The 20,904-nt window shown below is 45.4% G+C and overlaps 3 protein-coding genes across 5 annotated transcripts; 1 reads left to right on the top strand and 2 right to left on the bottom strand.

Annotated features, from left to right (window-relative positions):
• Positions 1-5,519: 5,519 nt before the first annotated feature.
• LOC120691924 (putative F-box/LRR-repeat protein At3g18150) lies at positions 5,520-9,548 on the bottom strand. 3 transcript variants are annotated; one of them, XM_039975128.1, is made up of 6 exons: positions 9,320-9,548; positions 8,794-9,251; positions 7,768-7,858; positions 7,143-7,685; positions 6,530-6,685; positions 5,520-6,131 (listed from the first exon to the last, which is right to left on the bottom strand). In XM_039975128.1, exons 3-6 carry the CDS (start codon positions 7,849-7,851, stop codon positions 5,880-5,882), a joined length of 1,035 nt encoding a protein of 344 aa, XP_039831062.1. In that variant the 5' UTR covers positions 7,852-7,858; positions 8,794-9,251; positions 9,320-9,548; the 3' UTR covers positions 5,520-5,879. The 3 variants fall into 3 exon arrangements, with proteins under 3 accessions (XP_039831062.1, XP_039831061.1, XP_039831063.1); XM_039975127.1 differs by lacking the exon at positions 8,794-9,251; XM_039975129.1 differs by lacking the exon at positions 8,794-9,251 and having other exon boundaries at positions 7,437-7,685.
• A 1,497-nt stretch (positions 9,549-11,045) lies between these two features.
• Positions 11,046-12,528, top strand: LOC120692076 (PRA1 family protein B6-like). The gene has a single exon (XM_039975287.1). The coding sequence runs from the start codon at positions 11,213-11,215 to the stop codon at positions 12,047-12,049; it is 837 nt and encodes a 278-aa protein (XP_039831221.1). The 5' UTR covers positions 11,046-11,212; the 3' UTR covers positions 12,050-12,528.
• A 2,175-nt stretch (positions 12,529-14,703) lies between these two features.
• LOC120692039 (E3 ubiquitin protein ligase DRIP2-like) lies at positions 14,704-20,033 on the bottom strand. The gene is made up of 7 exons (XM_039975245.1): positions 19,635-20,033; positions 17,836-17,935; positions 16,715-17,123; positions 16,170-16,597; positions 16,022-16,072; positions 15,451-15,523; positions 14,704-15,198 (listed from the first exon to the last, which is right to left on the bottom strand). The coding sequence occupies exons 1-7, from the start codon at positions 19,753-19,755 to the stop codon at positions 14,983-14,985; spliced, it is 1,398 nt and encodes a 465-aa protein (XP_039831179.1). The 5' UTR covers positions 19,756-20,033; the 3' UTR covers positions 14,704-14,982.
• Positions 20,034-20,904: the final 871 nt, after the last annotated feature.

Raw genomic sequence — 20,904 nt, 5'->3', positions numbered from 1 at the left:
AAAATAGGGATGCTTTTAAAATTTTTCATACATACCCATTTGAAGTATCTTAGAATCAGTATATGAACATTCACAAAGTTATAAAAATATGTGGATATGCACACGGTGACATACTGAGAGTAGCTACACACGAGTTAAAACTCGTCGTCGAACTATAAAAAGGAAATTGGTAAACTGATGAATGATGAGCATGCACCTACGAACATTTACTAAAGAATCAGACAAAAAAAAGGAACATAAATAAACACTTGCCCATTGAGTTTTCAACCTTGCAGGCCGCATGATGTGCAATGCATCCCGATCCGTACTTCAAGGAGTCTAGCTGACAAGATTATTATACAACTACTTGCCCAGGTAATCCAGGACTACACCAGCAATGGTTTGGAAACGGGTGAAACCAGCATATTCCATAGACGATCGAGCTTACAACAACGACAACAGCAAAAACAAATGCATGCTTTCCAACCCTATTCATTCAATGTATTTGAAACTAGACAACAGCAAAATGGATGCTCCGGACTGAATCCGCCGTCGCTGACAAAGTCATCAACTCGGAAAAGAGCCCCATCAAAGGGGAATCCAGTCCACCCTCTGCCAGAGCAAAGGAGAACACATAGCTTCCCAGCCGCCAGTACGGCTCGCCGAACTTCTTTATCGTGCACTAGAACATCGATCCCCCAACTTCCACCTCCATCCGGACCAAGAAACCGACTCCACACATTGGAAGACCGCAAAAGATCCGCGAGACCTGAACATCGGCCGTCAAGCTTCGAGATCCGGCCACCCACTCCCCCATGGCCGTTGATGACCCAAAGCACGATCTCAGCAGATCCGTCGAGAGCACCAGGAAACCAAGAAGCAAACCCACCAGAAAGCAAAGCAAAATCCACTCCGCCTCCACAAACAGCGGAAGGAAAAGGAGCCTCACCCAATTCATCGGAGCCACATTCGATCGACCAAAGCCAACCAAAGGCAGCACCAACAAACCGGCGGCAAACCAAAAGAGGAGGCCCACTGACCTCCAGGAACACCGTAGGAGCAGCACCCCTACAGCCGCCACTCCGAGATCCGCAGCACCGCCGTCACCGACGACGAGCTGAAATTTTATTAGCCGGCGAAGTAGCTCCATCAAGGCCGCTACCCTCGGAAAGCCTAGCTCCGCCGCCGGCACCGACAGCGAGCAAACCCTAGGCCCAGATAAGAACCTATCTAACCTATATACATCCGCACGGCAACACACCGGCTCACCTCCCTTTCCGGCGCCGGACCGGCCGCCGGAACACAGGATCGCCTCGGTGTCGCCCTTTTCGCCTGTCTCTACTGTAGCAAGGGATGAGGACGACCGAGCAACCATCGGCGTAGTTCAACTGACGCGTCTCGTATTGCTTCTTTATTCATCTCCGTCCATAGCTATTAGCTAACCTCCATTGCGTTAGGTACAGTGCTGATTGATCGACAGGAGAATCGAATTATTAATCAATATGACAAAAGAATTACAATAACTAGCCTATCAATCTGTGCTCATGCACGGGCTAATTAAAAATAATACAAAGTAAAATTTATAGCTACACTACTAAAAAAATTAGGAGTGGTTATAAACATATTTTTAGGGGCAGCCGTTATACCCTCTCCCAGTTTTTGTTGCTAAAAATGCAATTTTTAGAAGCGAGTAATGCACCCGCCCCTAAATATGATTTTTAGGGGTGGGCCACACCATGACCTATAGCTACAAATTGATCGATTTGTAGCAACGGGTCATGACGTGACCCGCCCCTAGAAACCGATTTTCAGGGGCGGGTCATGCCAAGACTAGTTGCTACAAATCTATGTCCAGAAAATAAAAAATTCAATACAAATCAAAAACAGCAAAGTAAGGTGCGGGTCATGCCACGAACTGTTGCTACAAATCTATGTCCAGAAAATAAAAAATTCAAAACAAATCAAAAAGAGAAAAATAAAAAAATAAAAATATTCTAGGCAATCGTCCACCACCACAAGTCTTGTAGTGTCGAGGTACGATTTTTTTTTTGACGAAACTGCATCACCTGGGATTCGAACTGCCGACCTCAAGTGTCGCGCGCGCCTTTCTTACACTGCACCACACATCCACTTGTGACTTAAAGGGGTATGCTATTCTTTTCTATCAACGCTGAAGTTGATTTGCAGGGGCGGGTGACGCCACCACCCGCCCCTAATAATTTTTAGGGGCGGATGAGGTCCTCACCCGCCCCTACAAATATTTTTCCAACTTATTCTGAAGAATCGCTCAATTAATTAAAAATAGCAAAACACTTTAAAAACATTAAATTTTCACCAGAAACTTATTGCGACCTGTATAATTTAGGAAAACTACCAAAATCTAATTTGAGTGTCCATATTAGTTCAAGGTGTGGAAACCACAATGAATAGCACCCACACTAACTTATCTCATGCAACTGAAGGCTCACTTTGTGGTTTCCACACTCATAATCACCTTATACTATGAAATATATTTTTAATATTTTTTCTAGTTCTACATATCACAATAGGCTTATGGTAAAAAGTTCACTTTTTGACGTGTTTTGCTATTTTTTGAATTAAATGAACTTCTAACATAAATTTAAAAATCATTTGTAAGGGCGGGTGTGAGGTTGAACCGCCCCTAAAAATGCAGTTTCAGGGGTGGGGCGGTTGCTACAGTAACTTCGCTCTATTCGTAGCAACGGGTCATTTTTGTAGTAGTGCTAATAATTATAATCATCTATCTTACACCCTCTTTTATCTATTAAATATTCTAGCACATACTCTAAAATACATATTTATCATAATCTAGTTGCAATAGATTTCATTTTGCATCACACACTATATGTTGTTTCATATATAGTTAATTGAACTATTTGTTTGTCAATTGATATTCTTACCTCTACTATCATTTATTAATACATTATGGTGACACATATCGTGGGTAGTATCTTTATGTAAACAATAACATAAATAATATGTTAATAATGATAGAAATAGTAATTCAAAATTTTATATTGGTGCACTTAATATTTTATTATAATTATATAATTTAGATTCAGATTTAGAGGTTACTTTAAAATTTAACTTTTAATAATAATATAATTTGACAATTTATATGCAACTTTATGAGGTTATTTGCATTATTTTTAAAATGACATAGGTGGATAATTTACATGAAGATTAGGGGTTACTTTAGATTTTTCATAATGACATAGGTAGGTATTTTAGACACATATTTAGGGAGTTACTTTAGTCTATTTTTATAATAGCATAGTTGAGTAATTTATTAGAAAAGATAACAGATCCACTAACTATTATGATTAGAGTTGTCAGAGTGATGACCAGATGTTTCTATTTTTTATGAGAATTTCTAGGATTACTCTATATTTATTAGAGTGTCCTCCTAAGATCCTAGGTGGCTTCATGTGGAGGCTCAAAATAAAGAAGCGTCCAGTTAGTAATAATAGTAAGATTAGCTAACCAGCATATTGCATCCTTGCATAGATGTATATATCTCTCAAACATACCTCGAAACCTTTTACACACAAAAAAAGTATATTTCTGCTGTAATCGTTGCCGGTTCGCGATGTAGATGAAGCTAGCTGGTATAGTCTTCTACTGCAGAAAGAAAGGTAGTAGCTAGCTAGTCCAGCCGTGGAGTAGATGACACCTCCAACTGTGCTAACTCAGTTAGCTACAAGATGTCAACGTCGTCAACGACTTGACTTGTCCCATGTAGATGTGGATGAGGAAGAATGGTTAATTGTTTGTGATGTGTAGAAACGAACATTTGGAGCTGAAGGAATAGGTTGCTGCTCTTGTTAAAAAATGTACGGCTGAACAATGACCAGGCCACCAGGGTGCTAAAAAAATCAGGCCGGCCGGTACTCCACTAAACCATGTACCCTGTTGCCTTTAGTTTCAGGGGTCTTACCATTAAGAGGTTGCAGAATTGGCGAGAGAATAAGAATATAAGATGCAGGACAGGCTCCAGTGGTCCCTTCCACTCCCCAGCGTTGCGCCGCTTCTCCTCCCCAACCTCGCCGCCCCCTGAGAGGGTCGCCGGGATTTTCCCTTAATCTAAAAAGGACAGGCTCCAGTGGGTGTAGCCATGAAAATGAATTATCTAATATATTATCTGTTGTTGACATGGAGAACCGTATAGCTTAGCACGGAGATGCTCTAAATGCATAGCCAATAGTACTCTCGTGTGTGTGCGCGCGCGCGCTACAAATTTTCGATATCATATAACTTGTAATATTTCTTTTCTACAAACAAAGAGATTGTAGAGCTACGGTGATGCAATTTAAAAAAGCAACCTTCTCATAAAAAGGAAGAAATACAGTCTGTTAACAACTCATCTTAAATTACGTATATTAACATATCAACGAGCAAGATCTGCTCAAAAAAATATAAACAAGCGAGATAACACCAATATAGTTTCCTCTTAACTACTAGAGTTCGTCACCATTTATAAAGGTAAACTTAGTAAAACTCGATATGGAGAGTAATGGTAAAGCTAGCGTTGGTGTCCTTCGAACATATTTGTGCGAAAGCTTGCTTTGTTGGCTTTGTCTCCGGAGGCTCCAAGCTGCAGAGTGCAGCACAACTGCGCAAGCGCAACCGATGGGACCGAATGCTGATTTTTTTTTAACAAAAAAATGCTATCAGAAACTCGGCAGATATACTGAATCGTACTATTTACTATTTAGGGGGCAAATTTAAAAAGCGGAAGCTTGCCTAAGATGATTGGGCCGTATCTATTTTGTTCTGGTCGTAGTTCCGGGCTGACCAGGTTGGCCTGTGGGAGTTTTGAGCCCGTGTAAAGTGATAGCCCCACCACTTTCGTGGGCCAGCCGGGCCAGGGGCCTAAACTTTTGGGACGACAAAGGTTCAGCCGCTCAGGGCGGCAGAGCGCCAATCCTAAGCAACTTCCAGAAAGTGGCAAATTCATCCATCTTTCAATATTCGAGATCCGTGCATCCGCCTCACCACTTTGCTACTGCTGGGGCCGTCGCCGCCACCACCAGATCCCGGTACCTCCGCTCGCGTCGCCACCGGCTGCTGGTGTCGCGGGACACAGCCGCCGCTGCTGCCTGTGGCGGGTGCCGCCGCCGCCACGATCGGCGAACAAGTTGCCTTCATTTTTTAGAAAATGTTGAATTAGATTTTGATACATGTTGAATGTTATGTCAAGATGTTGAGATAGCTTGTAAAAAATGTTGAACGTAGTATTTTTTTCAGAAATTGTTGCACTGTGTTTCTAGAAAATGTTAAATCAATTCTTTTTAAATGTTGAACTATTTTTTTAAAAAAAAATGTTGACTCTAATTAGATCTTAAAATGGGTCTCATGAGCTTTAAAGTTATATTTCTTAAACGTCTTCCACACAAGCTAGCCGCCCCCCCCCCCCCCCCCCCCCCCCCGGTTCAGAGTGCTTGCACCAGCACTCCAGAGTATCCAGGAAGGCAACAACATTGCAACTCGAGGAAGAGTCATTGCAATTGCAACTCAGCTGCTGGCCAAAATGGTGCGTTGTTTGATCTGGATTAAAAACGTCCAAGTGCATGGTTTCCAACTCAACTAGTCTACCTACACGACCAATGCAACGCTGGAGCAGAGATTTATTACAAATGAGAAACAGGAGCTAGCCACATATCAGTATTTGCAGATTGGCTCCTGAAGTGGTCCTAAGCTGATCAGACAAACGGGTGAATACTTACGCTGTTGCAGGTCGTCCTGGAGTTGGATAAATTTCTTCATGGTCTCTCGTGTTCCACCTCCTTCAGGTAGGGGTCGCATGGATTCACCACTTGGACGACGCCGCGTCGGTCTTCCTTGCAAACGAATTCAGTGGCGACTCTATAACCGTCCGCTTATGAAGCCATCAGGTAACTTCCCATCCCTACCTCAAATAATAAGCCAGTTCTTTCGATCCTTGGGGTGATCTCCATCTTCTCAAGATTGACCGAACTGCCAAGGATGTGGAGTGCCAGCTCCACCTGATCTTTGTGGCCGAAAAATCCGCTCATGCGAACAAGCCTGAGGTGGCCGTGCTGGTGCCGAGGACGACTCCTCAGCTCGCCATCTTCTTTGCGATATGGTTGGTGTCGGCAGTTCATCCACATCTAGTATAGTAGAGAGTCAATTCACACCTTATGGTAGTATGGTTTGTGAGATGCACATGGCAACCCCCAGGTCAATTCATAAATTCAAGCTACCCTATGGTCATTGCTCCATCATTCAAGATACAGAGCGTACACTTAAAAGGAACTAAAGAATTAATTTATGTGGTTAGTTGTTTGTGAATACTGAATACCAAACTCATGAATTAACTTCAACATAATATTTTGGGTGTTTTTGAGAGATCACATATAAATATTTACATATTCCAAGCACTACCAATTTCTCAACAGTCAGCACTAAGAGAGACTGTTGTTACTATTCTATATCGATGGTGGCATTTTACACACCTAAATTTATTCTCATGCATAGATATTTGCACCAATATATAGGATAAACTTACTCGCAGCTCCAGTTTTTGGATGAAAGGGGCAACCTCCAAAACCTGGGCATAGTCGAGGACATCGATTTCCCTCTCTTCCTCTCCAACAATCACCAATTCCAAATTCAAGTGCCGAAGATAATTAAATTTGAAAAGTCTTCTTGGTAAATTCATTCTCTGGGACACAAACACGACAAAAGAAAAACGAAAATGTTAAAAATTAACCTTAACAAAATATTGCACAACAAACAAACTATAAAAAACATGTCACAGACCCACGTTCGGCACAAATTAGAGTCAGAGTCTCAAGCCTTGGCAAAGTACTGGGGAATCCAGTAACTATGTAGTCAAGAGCAGCATGAAAACTAAAAAACTTCATACATATATTTGTCAACCTAGAAGTTGAAGCAAATACCAAAGGAACCACGGTACCAGTGTACTGAAGTGTGGCTAGACTACAATTCAGCTCTATCTCTTGAAGCAAGGGGCAGTTATCTACTACCAAATGCTTAAGCTGCCCCAAAGGATAAGACGCCTGTATACTTGTAATCATTCTACAAGAAGCAATCTCAACAAACTCCAAAAGAATGCATTTGGATAGCATGCGCTGGGCATCTTCATCAGTGATACTCACATCTACTAAGGTAAGGTGCTTAAGGTTCCGAAATCCATTGAAATCAGCAGGTAGCTGTAGAGACACAGAAGTAAGCTCTAGATGCTGCAAGTATGAACCATTACCGGCGTCGAAAAGTTGTGAAGGTAAATTATATGGTTCTTCTGTAACTCTACCATAAGAGATATCTCTAGGCAGCAATAGCTTACCCCAACCAAACAGATGAATATTAAGTTCCTTGGTTTTTGATGCAATTGCAAAGTTAACCCATCTATCAATATAATATGCATGCTTATTATGCAACCTAAACTTAACTTCCATACGCTCCACACCTAGACCACTATGTTGATGTAGCACTTTATCAACTCTCGTAATAAATTCGTTATCACTGAGGATTCCATTTCCATAATGAGTGGTGCTCTTGAAATAATGTTTTCTCATTGTAGCTGAATTAAAAGTAAGGTTGTTGTGGCTGCACCAAACATATTTCCACTTCCTTGACAATATACTTGTCCTTATAGCATCATTTATTGGCAACTCCGAGAGTATCCGTGATAAAATATCCTGCAGTGGAGAAACAACGACGTTTGAAAGTGTTCATCAGGAACAACTAAATAGGCGCAATACATATTTCATCATATCATACCATTGGAAGATTGAAGAGTTGAACATTCATTGCTTTTCTTCTTTTGCTAATCGATCCATTCAAGCCTTCTTTTGGATTCTTCATCAGATTCCTGTTGTGGAAATGATAAACCCTTTTCAGCAATAAATATTCATCTAATTGTACCAGTACTTCAAGAGCATTAGAAGTTAGAACATCAAGTGCTGTAGAAAAATAATTTTGCAAAACAGATACTTATATAAGCGATAACCACTCAATTGAGTATTCTTAATCTACTACATTTGACATAAAAAGTAGCAATGTAACTGACAAGGGCGTTAACGATTTTTCATGAAATTCAACTTTGTACAGAAAGAAAGATTATTGTTCCAAATTTATCTCTAAACAAAATAGGACTCTTCACCCTCAACTAAAAGAAGAAAAAAAATGTATCATAGTTAGCTTATAGAATAGCATCTCAATTTTTATAGCAATTCTGGCAGTACCTGCTAGCTAGTCTAGTCACTCATATATATAGAAGACCATAAAAACACCATGGCTAAGCTGCTTTTTTCGTAGTTCATACATGAACAAAAGAAAGAGAGAATATTGCATCTCGTGAAAGGGTGGGTGAATCGCAATAGATATAACAAATAGCTATGGATTGTGCTGTGTTTTGGCCGGCCCCCGTGGATGCACTTGGTTTCAGGGGGCTATCATCAGTATCATCACATAGGCTGCAGCAAGTTGCAGTTTTCTCGTTGCAGCTTTCTCGTTGCAGCTAACTCAAAAAAAAAAATTGCAGCAACACAAGTTACAATCAAGAACGACAGAGTAGCCCCCCTCTTGCTCCTGCATGGCCCGACGAACCCTCCCAGCCAGTTGCAACTGTAAATGCAGGATTCGCCCCCCAACCCACACCACACACACACACAAACAGCATCATTAACTTTAACTCCAAACAGATCCGAATTTTGCTGTGCGCGGCGTGTGGCTCTCTACTGGATGGAGGAACTTCGAAGTGAAATTCAATTTCAAAGGCATCTGGAGGAGGGGCAACGATTGTACCTAGAGATTTGGGGGATTTGCAACGCGAGAGGATCCGACGCAGCTGCTGAAAGGACGGACGCGGGAGATTCAAGCTTGCGAACGCGTGGCCTCGTGGGGGCGCACACGTGGACAAGGCCCGCGACGCAACAGATTCTATATCAGGCCTCAGATTCTTTAGGCAAAATAGCCAAAATCCTCTCTCAACCATCATCGCTCGCACCTCAATTTCATCCCTGAACTATCAAAACGTACACTTGATTCCTGAACTATGCAACGCGGGTCAATTTCATTCATCTGGTGATGTGGCGTGTCACTGTGTATCACCAAGCCAGTCAGCATATGATGGGAAATACCGTTTGTCCCTCCATACAATTAGCTAAACTCAGATTCGCTCGCAGCCTCAGACCCGGACCCGAGCTAGCGCGTCGCCTCCCCAGCCAGCTTGCCGCCCCTCCTCCCAGGCAGCTCTCTGGTGTCTGGTTCCATCAAACATATCAAAACGCCCAAATCAAATTGAGATCCCACAAGCAGAACTTGAACTTACCTTCAATCGCCAGCCAACCTCCACGATGGGAGCGGCGACCTACGCGGCGCCCTGCGACGTCCAACGAGCAGCCGAGGTGGGGGTGGCGAGATGGCTGTGAAGGGACAGCGAGCTGGCTTGGAGGAGGTGTGAAGGGCGGCGACCTGCCCAGCTGGGAGGCCAGCACTAGCTGTGACGGGGCTGCGATCTGACTAGAATCACTTGAGTTTGGAGCATGGCTCGATGGCTTGTGTGTTCAGCACATGGACCAGGAGTAATTTGGACATTTTAACGTGAGTTGCAACTTTAATCTGACTAGGCACTAATTTGACGGTCCACGGTGGCACACCACATCACCAGATGGACAAAATTGACATGCTTTGCATAGTTCAGAGACCTAAGTGAATGTTTTGATAGTTTAGGGACGAAATTGAGCAATGAGCGATAGTTGAGGAATGATTTTGGCTATTTCGCCATATTTATATATATGCATGTATTCTTAGTTGGAACCGAAAAGATATGTATGTATTCCTAGTTGGAACAGGCAAGTGATATGTCATATATGGAGTTTTTATTTTTATTTGTAGAACATGCCGTAAATTTAAGCACTATTTGGATGAACTAAAGTTGAGTGCTAAACTTCTTTAGCATGTATTAGGACTTATATACATGCTTACTGTCTGTAGATGCTAGAGATTGGGATTTATTCCGTGTCCAAAACTACTTGAAATAAAATAAACTCATAATAGATACAACAAGAGACCAAAATTAATTTCACACCTCTAGACTCATGGATTGATTCCCGGTCTTCTATTGTAGCTATCATGAGTATATTTTATTGCAATAAGTTTTCGATCCGAAATAAATTCTGGTCTCTTATTATAACTCTTATTGTTTCTATCATTCCCGGTCCGGAATGAATCCATGTACAACTGAAGAAGCTCTAAGTGTGCGTGGCTGCATCGTATTCTTCTAAAAAAAAGTCTACATAACACGTCTAACTATATAGGGTGGACTACTTCAACCCCAAACTATAAAACCAGATATTATACCTCCTGAACTTTTTAAAAACGGGTCAAAACCTCCCAAGTGGTTTTGACGGTGGTTTTGCTACAGTCGTGTGGTTTTATCCTTTTATTTATTTATTTCCGTTGAATCTTTCAAAAATTATAGTAAATCATAAAAATGGAAAATCCAATTTTGATGGATTCCACATGAGTACATCTTAATAGTAAATATATAATATGGTCCATAGGAGTAGGTGTGTAGTGTTTAGTAAGGATGGAAACAGATTCAGATATCTCGGATATTCGTCTTCCTATTTTTTCCAGTTTCCATCCTCTGTAATAGAGACGGATCGGATACGCATGGAAACAGATTTGGATATCTTGGATATTTATTTTTCTGTTTTCTTACTGTTTCCATGAGTGTTGCCTGATGAGTTCATCTGCTTTCCTACTCGAGCATTCACAAGAGGAAAAATGTAACAAGGACGCTGTGCTTAATTTCAAAAAATAAGGATGCAGTGCTTGTTCTTTGCCTGCTTGGCTGCTTCTGATGTTCGATCAGGGAACCCAACCTTTGGCCTCTATCAAATACTTTACCTTGCTACTGCATCTTCAGGGGTAATGGGGATTATTCTTGCATCATGGTCCTCGAAGCGCCAACCAACGCGAAGAAACAAAAATGTTCAAGGGGTACTTTGCCCGGAAGCAAACCGGTGCTTAAATAGAGTCCCGTTTCCCTTCTGTTTTTCCAGCGAATCACACCACCGCGCAATCATCTTCCATCCCTCTTCGAGTCGGGGCCAAAGCCAAACCAGCTAGGCGTGCGTGACCGCGTCGTATTCATCCCCCCCACCTTTCCCCAACCTCTCCTCGCTCCTGCAATCCGATCTCCCCGCCTCCCCCGATCATGCGCAGCTCCGCCGCCGTCCAGCCCCCTCCTCCCGCCTCCTCCTCCGCCGCCATGTACGGCTCCGGCCCCGCCTACGTCGCGCCGGCCTCTTCCGCCCCCGGCGGCGGCGGGTACTCCTACCCCGCGCCCGCCTCGGCCAGCGCCGGCGCCGGCTACGCCAAGATCCCCACCAACCCCGCGCCCCCGTCGGCGTACCCCTACCCCAGCCCCAACCCTCCCCCGCCGCAGGTCTCCACCCAGGCCCCGATCCAGGACCCCACGACGCCGCCGTCCCCGCTCGCCAGGGCGGCCGAGCTCGTCACGCGGTTCCGCGAGCAGGGCCAGGCACTCGTCGCGGCGCGCCGGCCCTGGGCCGAGGTCTTCCGCGCGCCGGCCTTCTCCAAGCCGCCCTCGCTCGGGGAGGCCGTCGCCCGGATGCGCCGCAACACCGCCTACTTCCGCGCCAACTACGCGCTGGCCGTGGTCGCCGTCTTCGCGGCCTCGCTGCTCTGGCACCCGGGGACGCTCTTCGCCCTCATCATCCTCTGCGCCGCCTGGTTCTTCCTCTACTTCGCGCGCCCCGCGCAGGGGGGCCAGCCGCTGAGGGTCTTCGGGATGGAGTTCGACGACGGCACCGTGCTCGCCGCGCTCTGCGGCGTCACCGTCATCGCCATGCTCTTCACCAACGTCGGGTGGAACGTCGTGGGGTCCCTCATGGTCGGGGCCGCGCTGGTCGGCGCCCACGCGGCGCTCAGGTCCACCGACGACCTCTTCCTCACGGAGCAGGAGGCAGCCGGGGACGGCCTGGTGGCCGCCGCCGGGCCCATCCTGCCCACCTACGTCCGTATTGGTTGATCCCGTGCCCGGCCGTGGTGTGATGATGGCCTCCAAGGTGCAGTCTCTGCAGAGCTCGGCACCCTTATTGGTTGGTTGCAATGGCAGTTTCTTTGTAATTACAATGCTTAGCAGTTGGATTTGATCACCGTGTCTAATATTGGTTGTCTTGTGGGTGTGTAAACATGCTAGATTTGCTTGTCATATTATGTTTGTGGTGAAATGCAATGGTACTATGAACATATGAAAGCCATTGCTGGAATCTGATGGTCATTGGCATGGTGCTGACGTTTCAAGCTCAGCTCTCTCAGTGAATTTGGTAAATTTACAGAACTTGGAGTGATGGAGAGGGTGCATCATGTAGAATATATTATCTGATTTGTGACTTGCCATAGATCCATACTTCCATAGCCCTGCAGTGCTTGTGTATTTCCATCACTGTTGACCTTCAGACTGTCTGGAATATTTGTAAAGTATAATGGCCTGAAGTTTGATGCGAATATCATGTTGTCGTGTCCACGATCTTGTTTCCCTCTTCTGTCTGGAATTTTGGATGCTGCTGAACTTAGGCCTTGTTTGGTTCTATCAGTTTTTTTAGCCCCTGTCACATCAAAAGGAATCTTATCATTTAGGAATATCAAATAAAATTTATTTATAAAATCTTTTTGACAGATGGTTGCTAATTTGCGAGACGAATTTAATGAGTCTGATTAATTCATGATTTGTTACAGTAGTGCTACAGTAACCACCCGCTAATTACGGATTAATATACCTTATTAGATTCGTCTCGCAATTTAGCCCCAGGATTCTGCAGTTAGTTTTGTAATCAGATTTTATTTAATATTAATAAATATTAAAATTCTTTTGAATGTGACATAGTATAAGGTTTAGCCTCGGAACCAAACAACCCTTAACTCTACATGTCACATGTGTATAATGTATTTTCCGTCCACTTGGGACCTTTCTCCCTTCTGTGATTAGGCGGTGCTGCCGCATGCCTGAACACCTATTTGGCATTTAACTTTGGATAAGCAGTAACCTCAAAAGAAAGAAAGAGCCTTGGAGATGTCCAACTGTATTGTGGAAACTGCTCTTTGTTATGTAGTATAGCAGCTAACTACATTGCATCTGCAGTGCGTCAGTTTTGATGACATTTTGCTTGCTGTGACACTTGCCTGAATTTCTGAACCACCGGAGATTCAGGCTTAGCCCTTGTTTAATTGCATCCAAAATTCCAAAACTTGTTCTCCACTTGTTCTTGGAGTGCCCTTTTGCCTGCAGCCTCTGGAGCAGGGTTGGGGCATGGGTCGGCTGTACTGTAATGCTTTTCAGGCGACAATCACCTGGCTGGAGGCGCCCATAATTCTTGTTTCAGTGCTTTGGCTGAGGAAAATAATTTTGCGCTCTTCTTCTTATTAACATATATGCTGGCTAGACCTGGGCATGGGTCACCCGACCCGAACAACCCGACCCAACCCGCCCGAAAAAAACCCGACCCGACCCGAGCTACGTGGCGGGTGGGCGCGGGCCGTATTTTTTAACCCGCAACGATCAACGGGCCGGACACGGGCCGTGATTTTTGACCCAAAACCCGACCCAATCCGAAAAACCCGACCCAAAGGCCAAAAAACTCGACCCAACCTGAAAAAAACCCGACCTGACACGCCCGTGCAGGGTGCACGGGCCAACCCGACCCGACCCGGTGATAGGTATGGGTCGGGCGCGGGCCGTCCTATGCGACTCGTGACCCGACTTTGACCCGACCCGAACCCGACCCAACCCGACGTTTGCCCAGGTCTGATGCTGGCGATGTTCTGGGCTAGCGTCGTCTGGATCTCCAACGGCAACATTTTGTGTAGGTTTTGCTGGATTTCTGTACCCTGCACACACGTTCTACGCTGCATTATTGCCTCTGTTTTCACTTCCCAGTGGTTTTGCTCTCTCCCTGGAGGCTGGAGCAAATGTTTGTCCTGGGAAGGAGCTGAAGCATCAGGTAACGTTCAGTACTACCTCCATTCTAAAATATAAATATTTGTTGACTTCTATTGATCATATTTAATCATTTATTTTATTCAAAAAATTTGAGAAAAAATAAAAATAATTAAGATATACTTCAAATATGTATAATAATAAAATATGTCATAGCAAAATAAATAATATTTTTTTAAATTTTTTGAATAAGACGAATGGTCAAATATAATTAGCATAAGTCATCAAATACTTATGGGACGTAGGGAGTAACAAACAGATGGTCAAAGTCAACGGCCGCGGCATCTGCTTGCTTCGCTCGGTCAGAAGTCACAAGAGAACAGGGGCTGTGCCCTCCTCGCTTCCTTGGAGGAGAAGGGAATCGCGCCCAGCAACGCGGAGCAGTCGAGGAGCCATGGGCCCGGGAGGCTGGCGTCGCGCAAGGAGGGGGCCGGGCAATCCAGCCAAGACGTGGAGCTCAAGCCGTCAACCTCGCGGCTGTGAGAGCTGCGCGGCAGCTTGGAATGCCAGCCACGCCGTGCAGGCAGAAGAGACCGTTACCGGTCAAACCAACGGGCAGGACACCAGGACCAGGTCGCCTGGCCACTACTACGACCAGACAGAAACCAGCCGGCGGGCAGAAGAGCAAAGGGCACCGTGCACGGCCTGGCACTGCAAATCACCGGCGGGCAAGAACACGAGATCGATTTCACTTTCAACCTAACTTTTTTCCCGTCAGTGATGTTCTGAAAGTTAAAACGATCGTTTGTTTAAGGTGCTATTGAACATTTACCACAGACTTACTGCTGACACACTAACTTCTTTCTTCTCCCTCTTTACAAGATCTAAGGAACGAGAAAAAAATAATTGTAGGGGTGATTCCTTCTCTTTCTATGATTCCTTTCTCCGCTTTCTATCCTAGCTCTCTAGCTGACTGATGAGAGGATGAACAGGAGCGGCGGACGGGGCAGTTTAGCGCTGCAGCTTCAGGCAGGCTCCACGGCGGTGCCGTCGCCCTCGCAGGGCTCGTCCGGATAAGGGCGGTGGCGGAGGCGGTAGCCCAGCACCATGACGAACCCGGTGGCCGGCGCGCCCAGCGGCGCCTGCACAGGCTGCTCCGGCTCTCTCCGCAGCCACAGCTCCACCAGCCCGTGCACCGTGCTCGAGGGGCAGATGGGCTCGCCGTGGAATGTGACCTCCACCTGCAGTCGCCGACAAACACAGGGACCGGTTAAAACAAATCTACAAACTCGGTTCTATCCATGCCAAAGGAAGTCAGAATTCTCTGCTGAAAATCAATTCTGTGTGTTCTAGTGGTCTATCACATTCTCATGATTGATGTATGTGCTGATCAAATACTCTAAAACAGGCAGGTTTGAGAAGAGAGCAGAGCAGGTTTTGTTTGCCGTAATAACCAAAATGAAAGTGTATAAAGTGATGTCTGAGAAAAACACCTCATTTTCATCAGCTATATCCAGTTTCGTCGCGATGTACCTCTGTACCGAGGAAATCAGCAAACTGCCGTCTCTGTAATAAAGGAAAAAATTCGTATGAAAGGATGAAATTAAAATTCGGGGAACAGACAGAATACATGCCACTACAGCTGATAAACATTGGAATGCTCAGTAATGTGGTTTACAAGTTCGAATGCCTAATAGAAGTTCCTATAAGATAGAACCATGGAGCATATTGTGATTGTTGGCCCGAATTCTCAAGATGATGATGTTTTTTTCCAGGTACTTTCATTTGCGTTTATACAAACAAAACACCATGTTATATCAGAGCTGAAATATAATTAGTTAACAAACTGTAAAAGGGATTGTAGCATTACAAATTTACCACTATCGTGCATTCCTTAAAAACATTCCGACATCATCATCATGGTATGGTATGTTAAATAGCCAGGAGAGGACAAACCGAGCAAATATTTGGACAAGTCTAGCCTATGAATAAGAGGGCAGCACATAAAAGAGCTTCCTAGCATGGCAAGAATCAAAGAAAAATACGGGACTTAATGAGACTCACTTAATTCTCAAGTAAATCTTTGATAACTCAGGCAGCTGTGGTCCTCCTTTCCTGAAAATAAATTAGCATTTGAATTGAAATTAGAAAAAAAGAAGCATAATAGGCTCATCACAATTATATTCTGAATACTGAGATTGTGCAATCTTACTGGTTAGGCGAAGAAACTAATGAGAACCAGACGGGATTAGTTGTTGGACCACGCAAAATGCTTGCAGAACCAGATAATCCTTGGTTCGAAATATCCTCTGTTGTTGCTTTATTTGTCGCTGTTGCAGGTTCTGAAGAACTGCCATTATTTTCCTCTTCAAGAGTTGGCTCTTTTGAATGTTCCCCCACCCTTGTTCCAGGAATAACTATTTCGTTTTCTGTCTCCTCATTCCCTATTGGGAGTTCACCCTTTTTCTTTATTTTTTCTTCAGTGATGGGATGGATTTTGGGAGTTGACCTAGGTGCTTTTGTCTTGCTTGCAGCATAAACCAAATGATTCGAAGGTTTCTGGAGCTCTTCCTTTTCAGCTGCCTTGCCATTCTTTCTCTTGGAAGATGGTTTACTTGAGACTTCTACATCTGTATTTTGCTGTTTTGAAGCATAATGATTTGTGAGAAAAGAAAATTTTACAAAAGAATTCACACCAGACTTATACATGAAATCATGTGTTTATTGCAAAAACATCAGATAGTTCTTCATATTTACCTGTTTTTTGTTTACAGCTGTTGCTGCCTTGATCGGTTGTTGTGGCGAAGTTTTCTCGATCTTCTTCTGATCTCGACTTTCAGTTTTCTTTGCAGGTGTTGCCACCTTGGTAGATTGTGGTGCTGAGATTTTCTCAGTCTTCTGATATCGACCTTCAGATTTAGTTGGTGATTTCATGGTTCCATTATTACTGGGAGAAGTCGCACGAAAAGCTGCTGCCTTTCTTGTACCTTTGGTTCTCTTTCCAGTCAAACCAGTCCGCATGGCTACACTTGGAGTTTTAACCAAGGAAGAAAGAGACCTCTGTTTTTTCTTTGGTGGCGATGTTGTTGGAGCCGTTACAGAATCAACTTTTCTCTTCTTAATTGGAAACAACTTATTCCTGATATCTTGAAGGTTGTGGTCAGGCCTTCGAAACAGGGAAACAATCACAGTTAGGCAGCAATCCATAGTGGATCATTCGATATACTAGACATAAATAAGCAGCTGCAGCACTATGGCCGACAATTCTGTTTCACACAAACAAGAAACCGGGTACTTGAGGCAAACAAAACATTCAAAAAAGAGCTAAGGTAGAAGAGGCTGGATTCTCCAACTTTTGTCAAATTAATTCTGTAAAGAAGGTAGTTACAAGCTGATATCCTTCCTCAAGTGATGATCATAAGAAACGATGTATGCTACCTGAGCTTCAAATGGAAACAACAATGTCGAAGGAAAGTTAATGTTTACTCCTAGTATTAAGCCGATAAGATGAGGTTATATTTTTTTACGGAGCTCACTTGTCTGAATTACATATATCCTAGGCAAATACGCCTATATATGGGTTTTTTTTCACAAGGTTTTATCCATTGTGATAATCTCGGAGATCCTTTTTCTGCACTTTGACCATCCCTTGATCTTGGCACCCTTGCTGGTTGACTACTCAAGTTCGACAAAGAATTTTTCAAGATACACAATTTTGTAACTTATTAGCAACGGCATGGCGTGTAGGACTTCACATCACATTAATTCTTCAAGGTTGTACTTAGACAATAATCAAAAAGTAAAAGGCATTGCCAGAACTGAGTAAGGAGAAACAATTATTCACAGAAGAAACTCAAAACTTAGAACGACTAGTTCACCTGAGTTTCTCTTCCGGATCACAGCCAAGATCAATGTTGCATACTGGGCAGCAGTCAACATCCTCGTCATTTATTTTCTCCATGATGCACACCCGACAAACTGTGGAAAATAGTCACAAGAGAAGCTCTATTAAAACAAGGAAGCAGATACAGTAACAATACATTTTAACTTCTTTCGCAGCAACAAGTAATGTGCAATATTTGGTGCGCAAACTCTGCAGGCTCCTGTCCAGTGAACTGTTTCCTTTGGTATCTGGTTCCTACAAGTATTAAGTACATGTGCTGCTCTATGTAGCATGGCTGACATCAACACTGCACTAGTACACTTATAGTGAAGCAGCATTGCCTGTCTCCTGTCGCAAATTGTTCAAGACACACTGATGTTCAGTTCAGTGAAACCAAGAATATTTTACCGACCAAGAATGCTAAAGAACTGACATCCACCCTATACCATGAAACCATGAACTCTTTGACCAATTTCCATATACAAGCCCCAATTCCCTCCACAAATAACTAGAAAGCAGTCGACAATTACAGCATCCTACTAATTCTCAACCTACATTCATAAGCACAGAGACTCATAGCTAATCGAGGATGCCACGTTTCTGATCAGAACCAGGCTAGAATGGCACCATCTCCAAACTCCCCCACCATTACCAAACTCACAGGAAGCTACTAGAATGCCCATGCACTCTGCAACAAGTGCCCAACGCTTTACAGCCTTTTCCCCTAGCAGGCTAGCACCAAAAGCTCCGCGGTCCGCAAGTGTTCATGCACCGAAAGTTGTTCGATCACCCTGTCAGGAATCGCGGACGGGAGGCTGAGCCACGGGGATGTGGCACCGGCGGTCACCGGCTCACCGCCGAGGGTCTGCTCAGGTCAGGGCCCAAGATAAAGAGCAGCACGCGTCCCTGCTGTTGTTTCGAGCTCAGACTGCGAGTAGCCTGCAGCGGCGGCGATGAGACCTGCGAGACGCATGGGCGCCGGCGCGCTGCGGCTTTGTGGCATTGCCAACTTGGAAGAGCAAGAACCGAGCATACTCGAGCGAGATAAGAGGCATGGCGGCGGCGAGAACAGCCTGAGCGTGCACAGGAGAAGCGGTTGCACGAGAGAAGGAACCACGGAGGCAGCCGGCCCAGTCGTAGGCGGCGGCGCGGGGCCACCCGGGGTCGCTCCCGCGGCAGCCGGCGGGTGGCTCCGCATCGACAGAGCAGACCGAGGCCAGGAGAAAGCCCGCGCCTTTTGGACCTCGTGCAGATCAAGAGGCGCCACAGGGCACCTCGGGATCGTCGAGAACAGGCAAGGAAAACGTTAGGTTGCACGCAAACGTGGAAGGGACCATCGCCGGGGTTGCCGTACTCGAAACCCCGACGCCCATGGCCCGCCGAGCTCCTAGAGCAACGCCGGCCACGGGCAAGCAAACGCGAATTGAACGCGGCGCAAGGTTGGCCACCACGGGCAAAGACGCGGGACCAAAGCTACAATCAACGCGGAAGGCGGCGCGTTCGCCACCCTCCTGGGATCAAAGAACTCGCATCGGACACCAGCCCGATCGCCGGGGGCACTGGAACGAGAGAACGAGAAGAATCCCACATCAAAACCAAAGGAGACAAACGCGACGCGACGCGACACGGCGGGAGGAAACCGGCCACGCGGGGGCGGCGGCGCGGCGCTGGGAAACCATGGCAACCACCGGCGCGGGCGCGAGCGCGGGCAGAGACAGGCACAGCGAGGGAGCACGAGCGAACACGGGAAAACAGAGAGACGGAGAGGGAGGGAGGGAGAGGGAGAGAACTCACATGTGTGGAGGCACTGGGTTATGGCGGTGGCCTCCCTGAGGAGTCCCTGGCAGAGCGGGCACGTCATGCGCGCGGCGAGCGCATCCCGACGAACGCGCGCCATCCCCCGCGCGGCCCCCATCTCCTGGGCCTCTCCTCGGCGGCCGCTGACCACCTCCTCTCTTCTTCCTCCTCCGAACCCCGTGGGATGCACGGCCTCGCGGCGTGGAAGCCTCGGCCTCAGGAAGACGCCGCGTCGAGAGGAGTCCCCACAGACATTCGACGGCTGGAGGCGGCGGCGGAAACGTTCGGCGGCGGCGGCGGCGGAGCTCCGGCGAGGCGGCGGGGTGGGCGAGAAGGGGCTGAGGAGTATGTCTGTTTTATATCACCCCGACCCCCGTATTGGCGAGAAGGGGACCCTGGGTAAGATCTTCTTACACGCTGATCTTTTAGAGATGGGGAGCGGGGGTTGCGTGTGGGCGGCGCCGGGTGCGCGTAGCGGCGCGACCCGAGGGCCTGTTTTCCATTCTACATTTCCTAGAACAGATATTCTAGCCTCTACACGAAGGATCAAATGAAATCTATTTATAAAATCTTTTTAGACATGGATATAACTTTTCGTGACGAATCTAATGACGGTAATTAATTGATAATTAGCTACAGTGATGCTACAGTAACCATCCTCAAATCACGTAGTCAAAGGTCTCATTAGAATTTTCAGATTTCCTAGCGCAGGATTCTGAAGATGGTTTTGTAAACTGGCTTTGTTTGATATTATAATTACCGGTCAAAGTGTTACTATTCTTTTGAAAGAACCAAATCAAATAAGGCCAATTCGGAGCTCCAGTGCTATGTCGATGCGTCCACATAAACGCCACGTAGGAAAATATATTCTGAGTAGTTTCTGCTTTCTTATAATATCGCTACGAAATCGCTTTCACACGATTCAAAATTAAATGGATAGAAAAGGGGAAATTGCTGGCGACTTGATATCACACTCGACATCGTTGAAGCTTTGCAATAATTATAAGCAAATTTGTATGAATAAGATGACCGTGGGTGAGTGTAGAGGCTGGAACGATTTTCTTCGTTTAAAAATGATGAATAAGATGGCCGGTTTTCCTCACATGAGTGGATATTTGACGGTTCGTAGGTTTTTCCCCAACTTGCAAGGTCCAAATTTTCGTGGCGATAATGATATATACTAATATTCATTTTTTTACGACCTCCACATTGAAGTCGACTCAACTTTATTGTTAGTTATAGTCGGTTTTAGTTGGCACCTAGTGAA

This window comes from Panicum virgatum, chromosome 9N (assembly GCF_016808335.1).
Source record: "Panicum virgatum strain AP13 chromosome 9N, P.virgatum_v5, whole genome shotgun sequence".
In the NCBI taxonomy this organism is placed as follows: domain Eukaryota; kingdom Viridiplantae; phylum Streptophyta; class Magnoliopsida; order Poales; family Poaceae; genus Panicum; species Panicum virgatum.
This window is presented reverse-complemented; position numbering and strand designations above follow the sequence as displayed.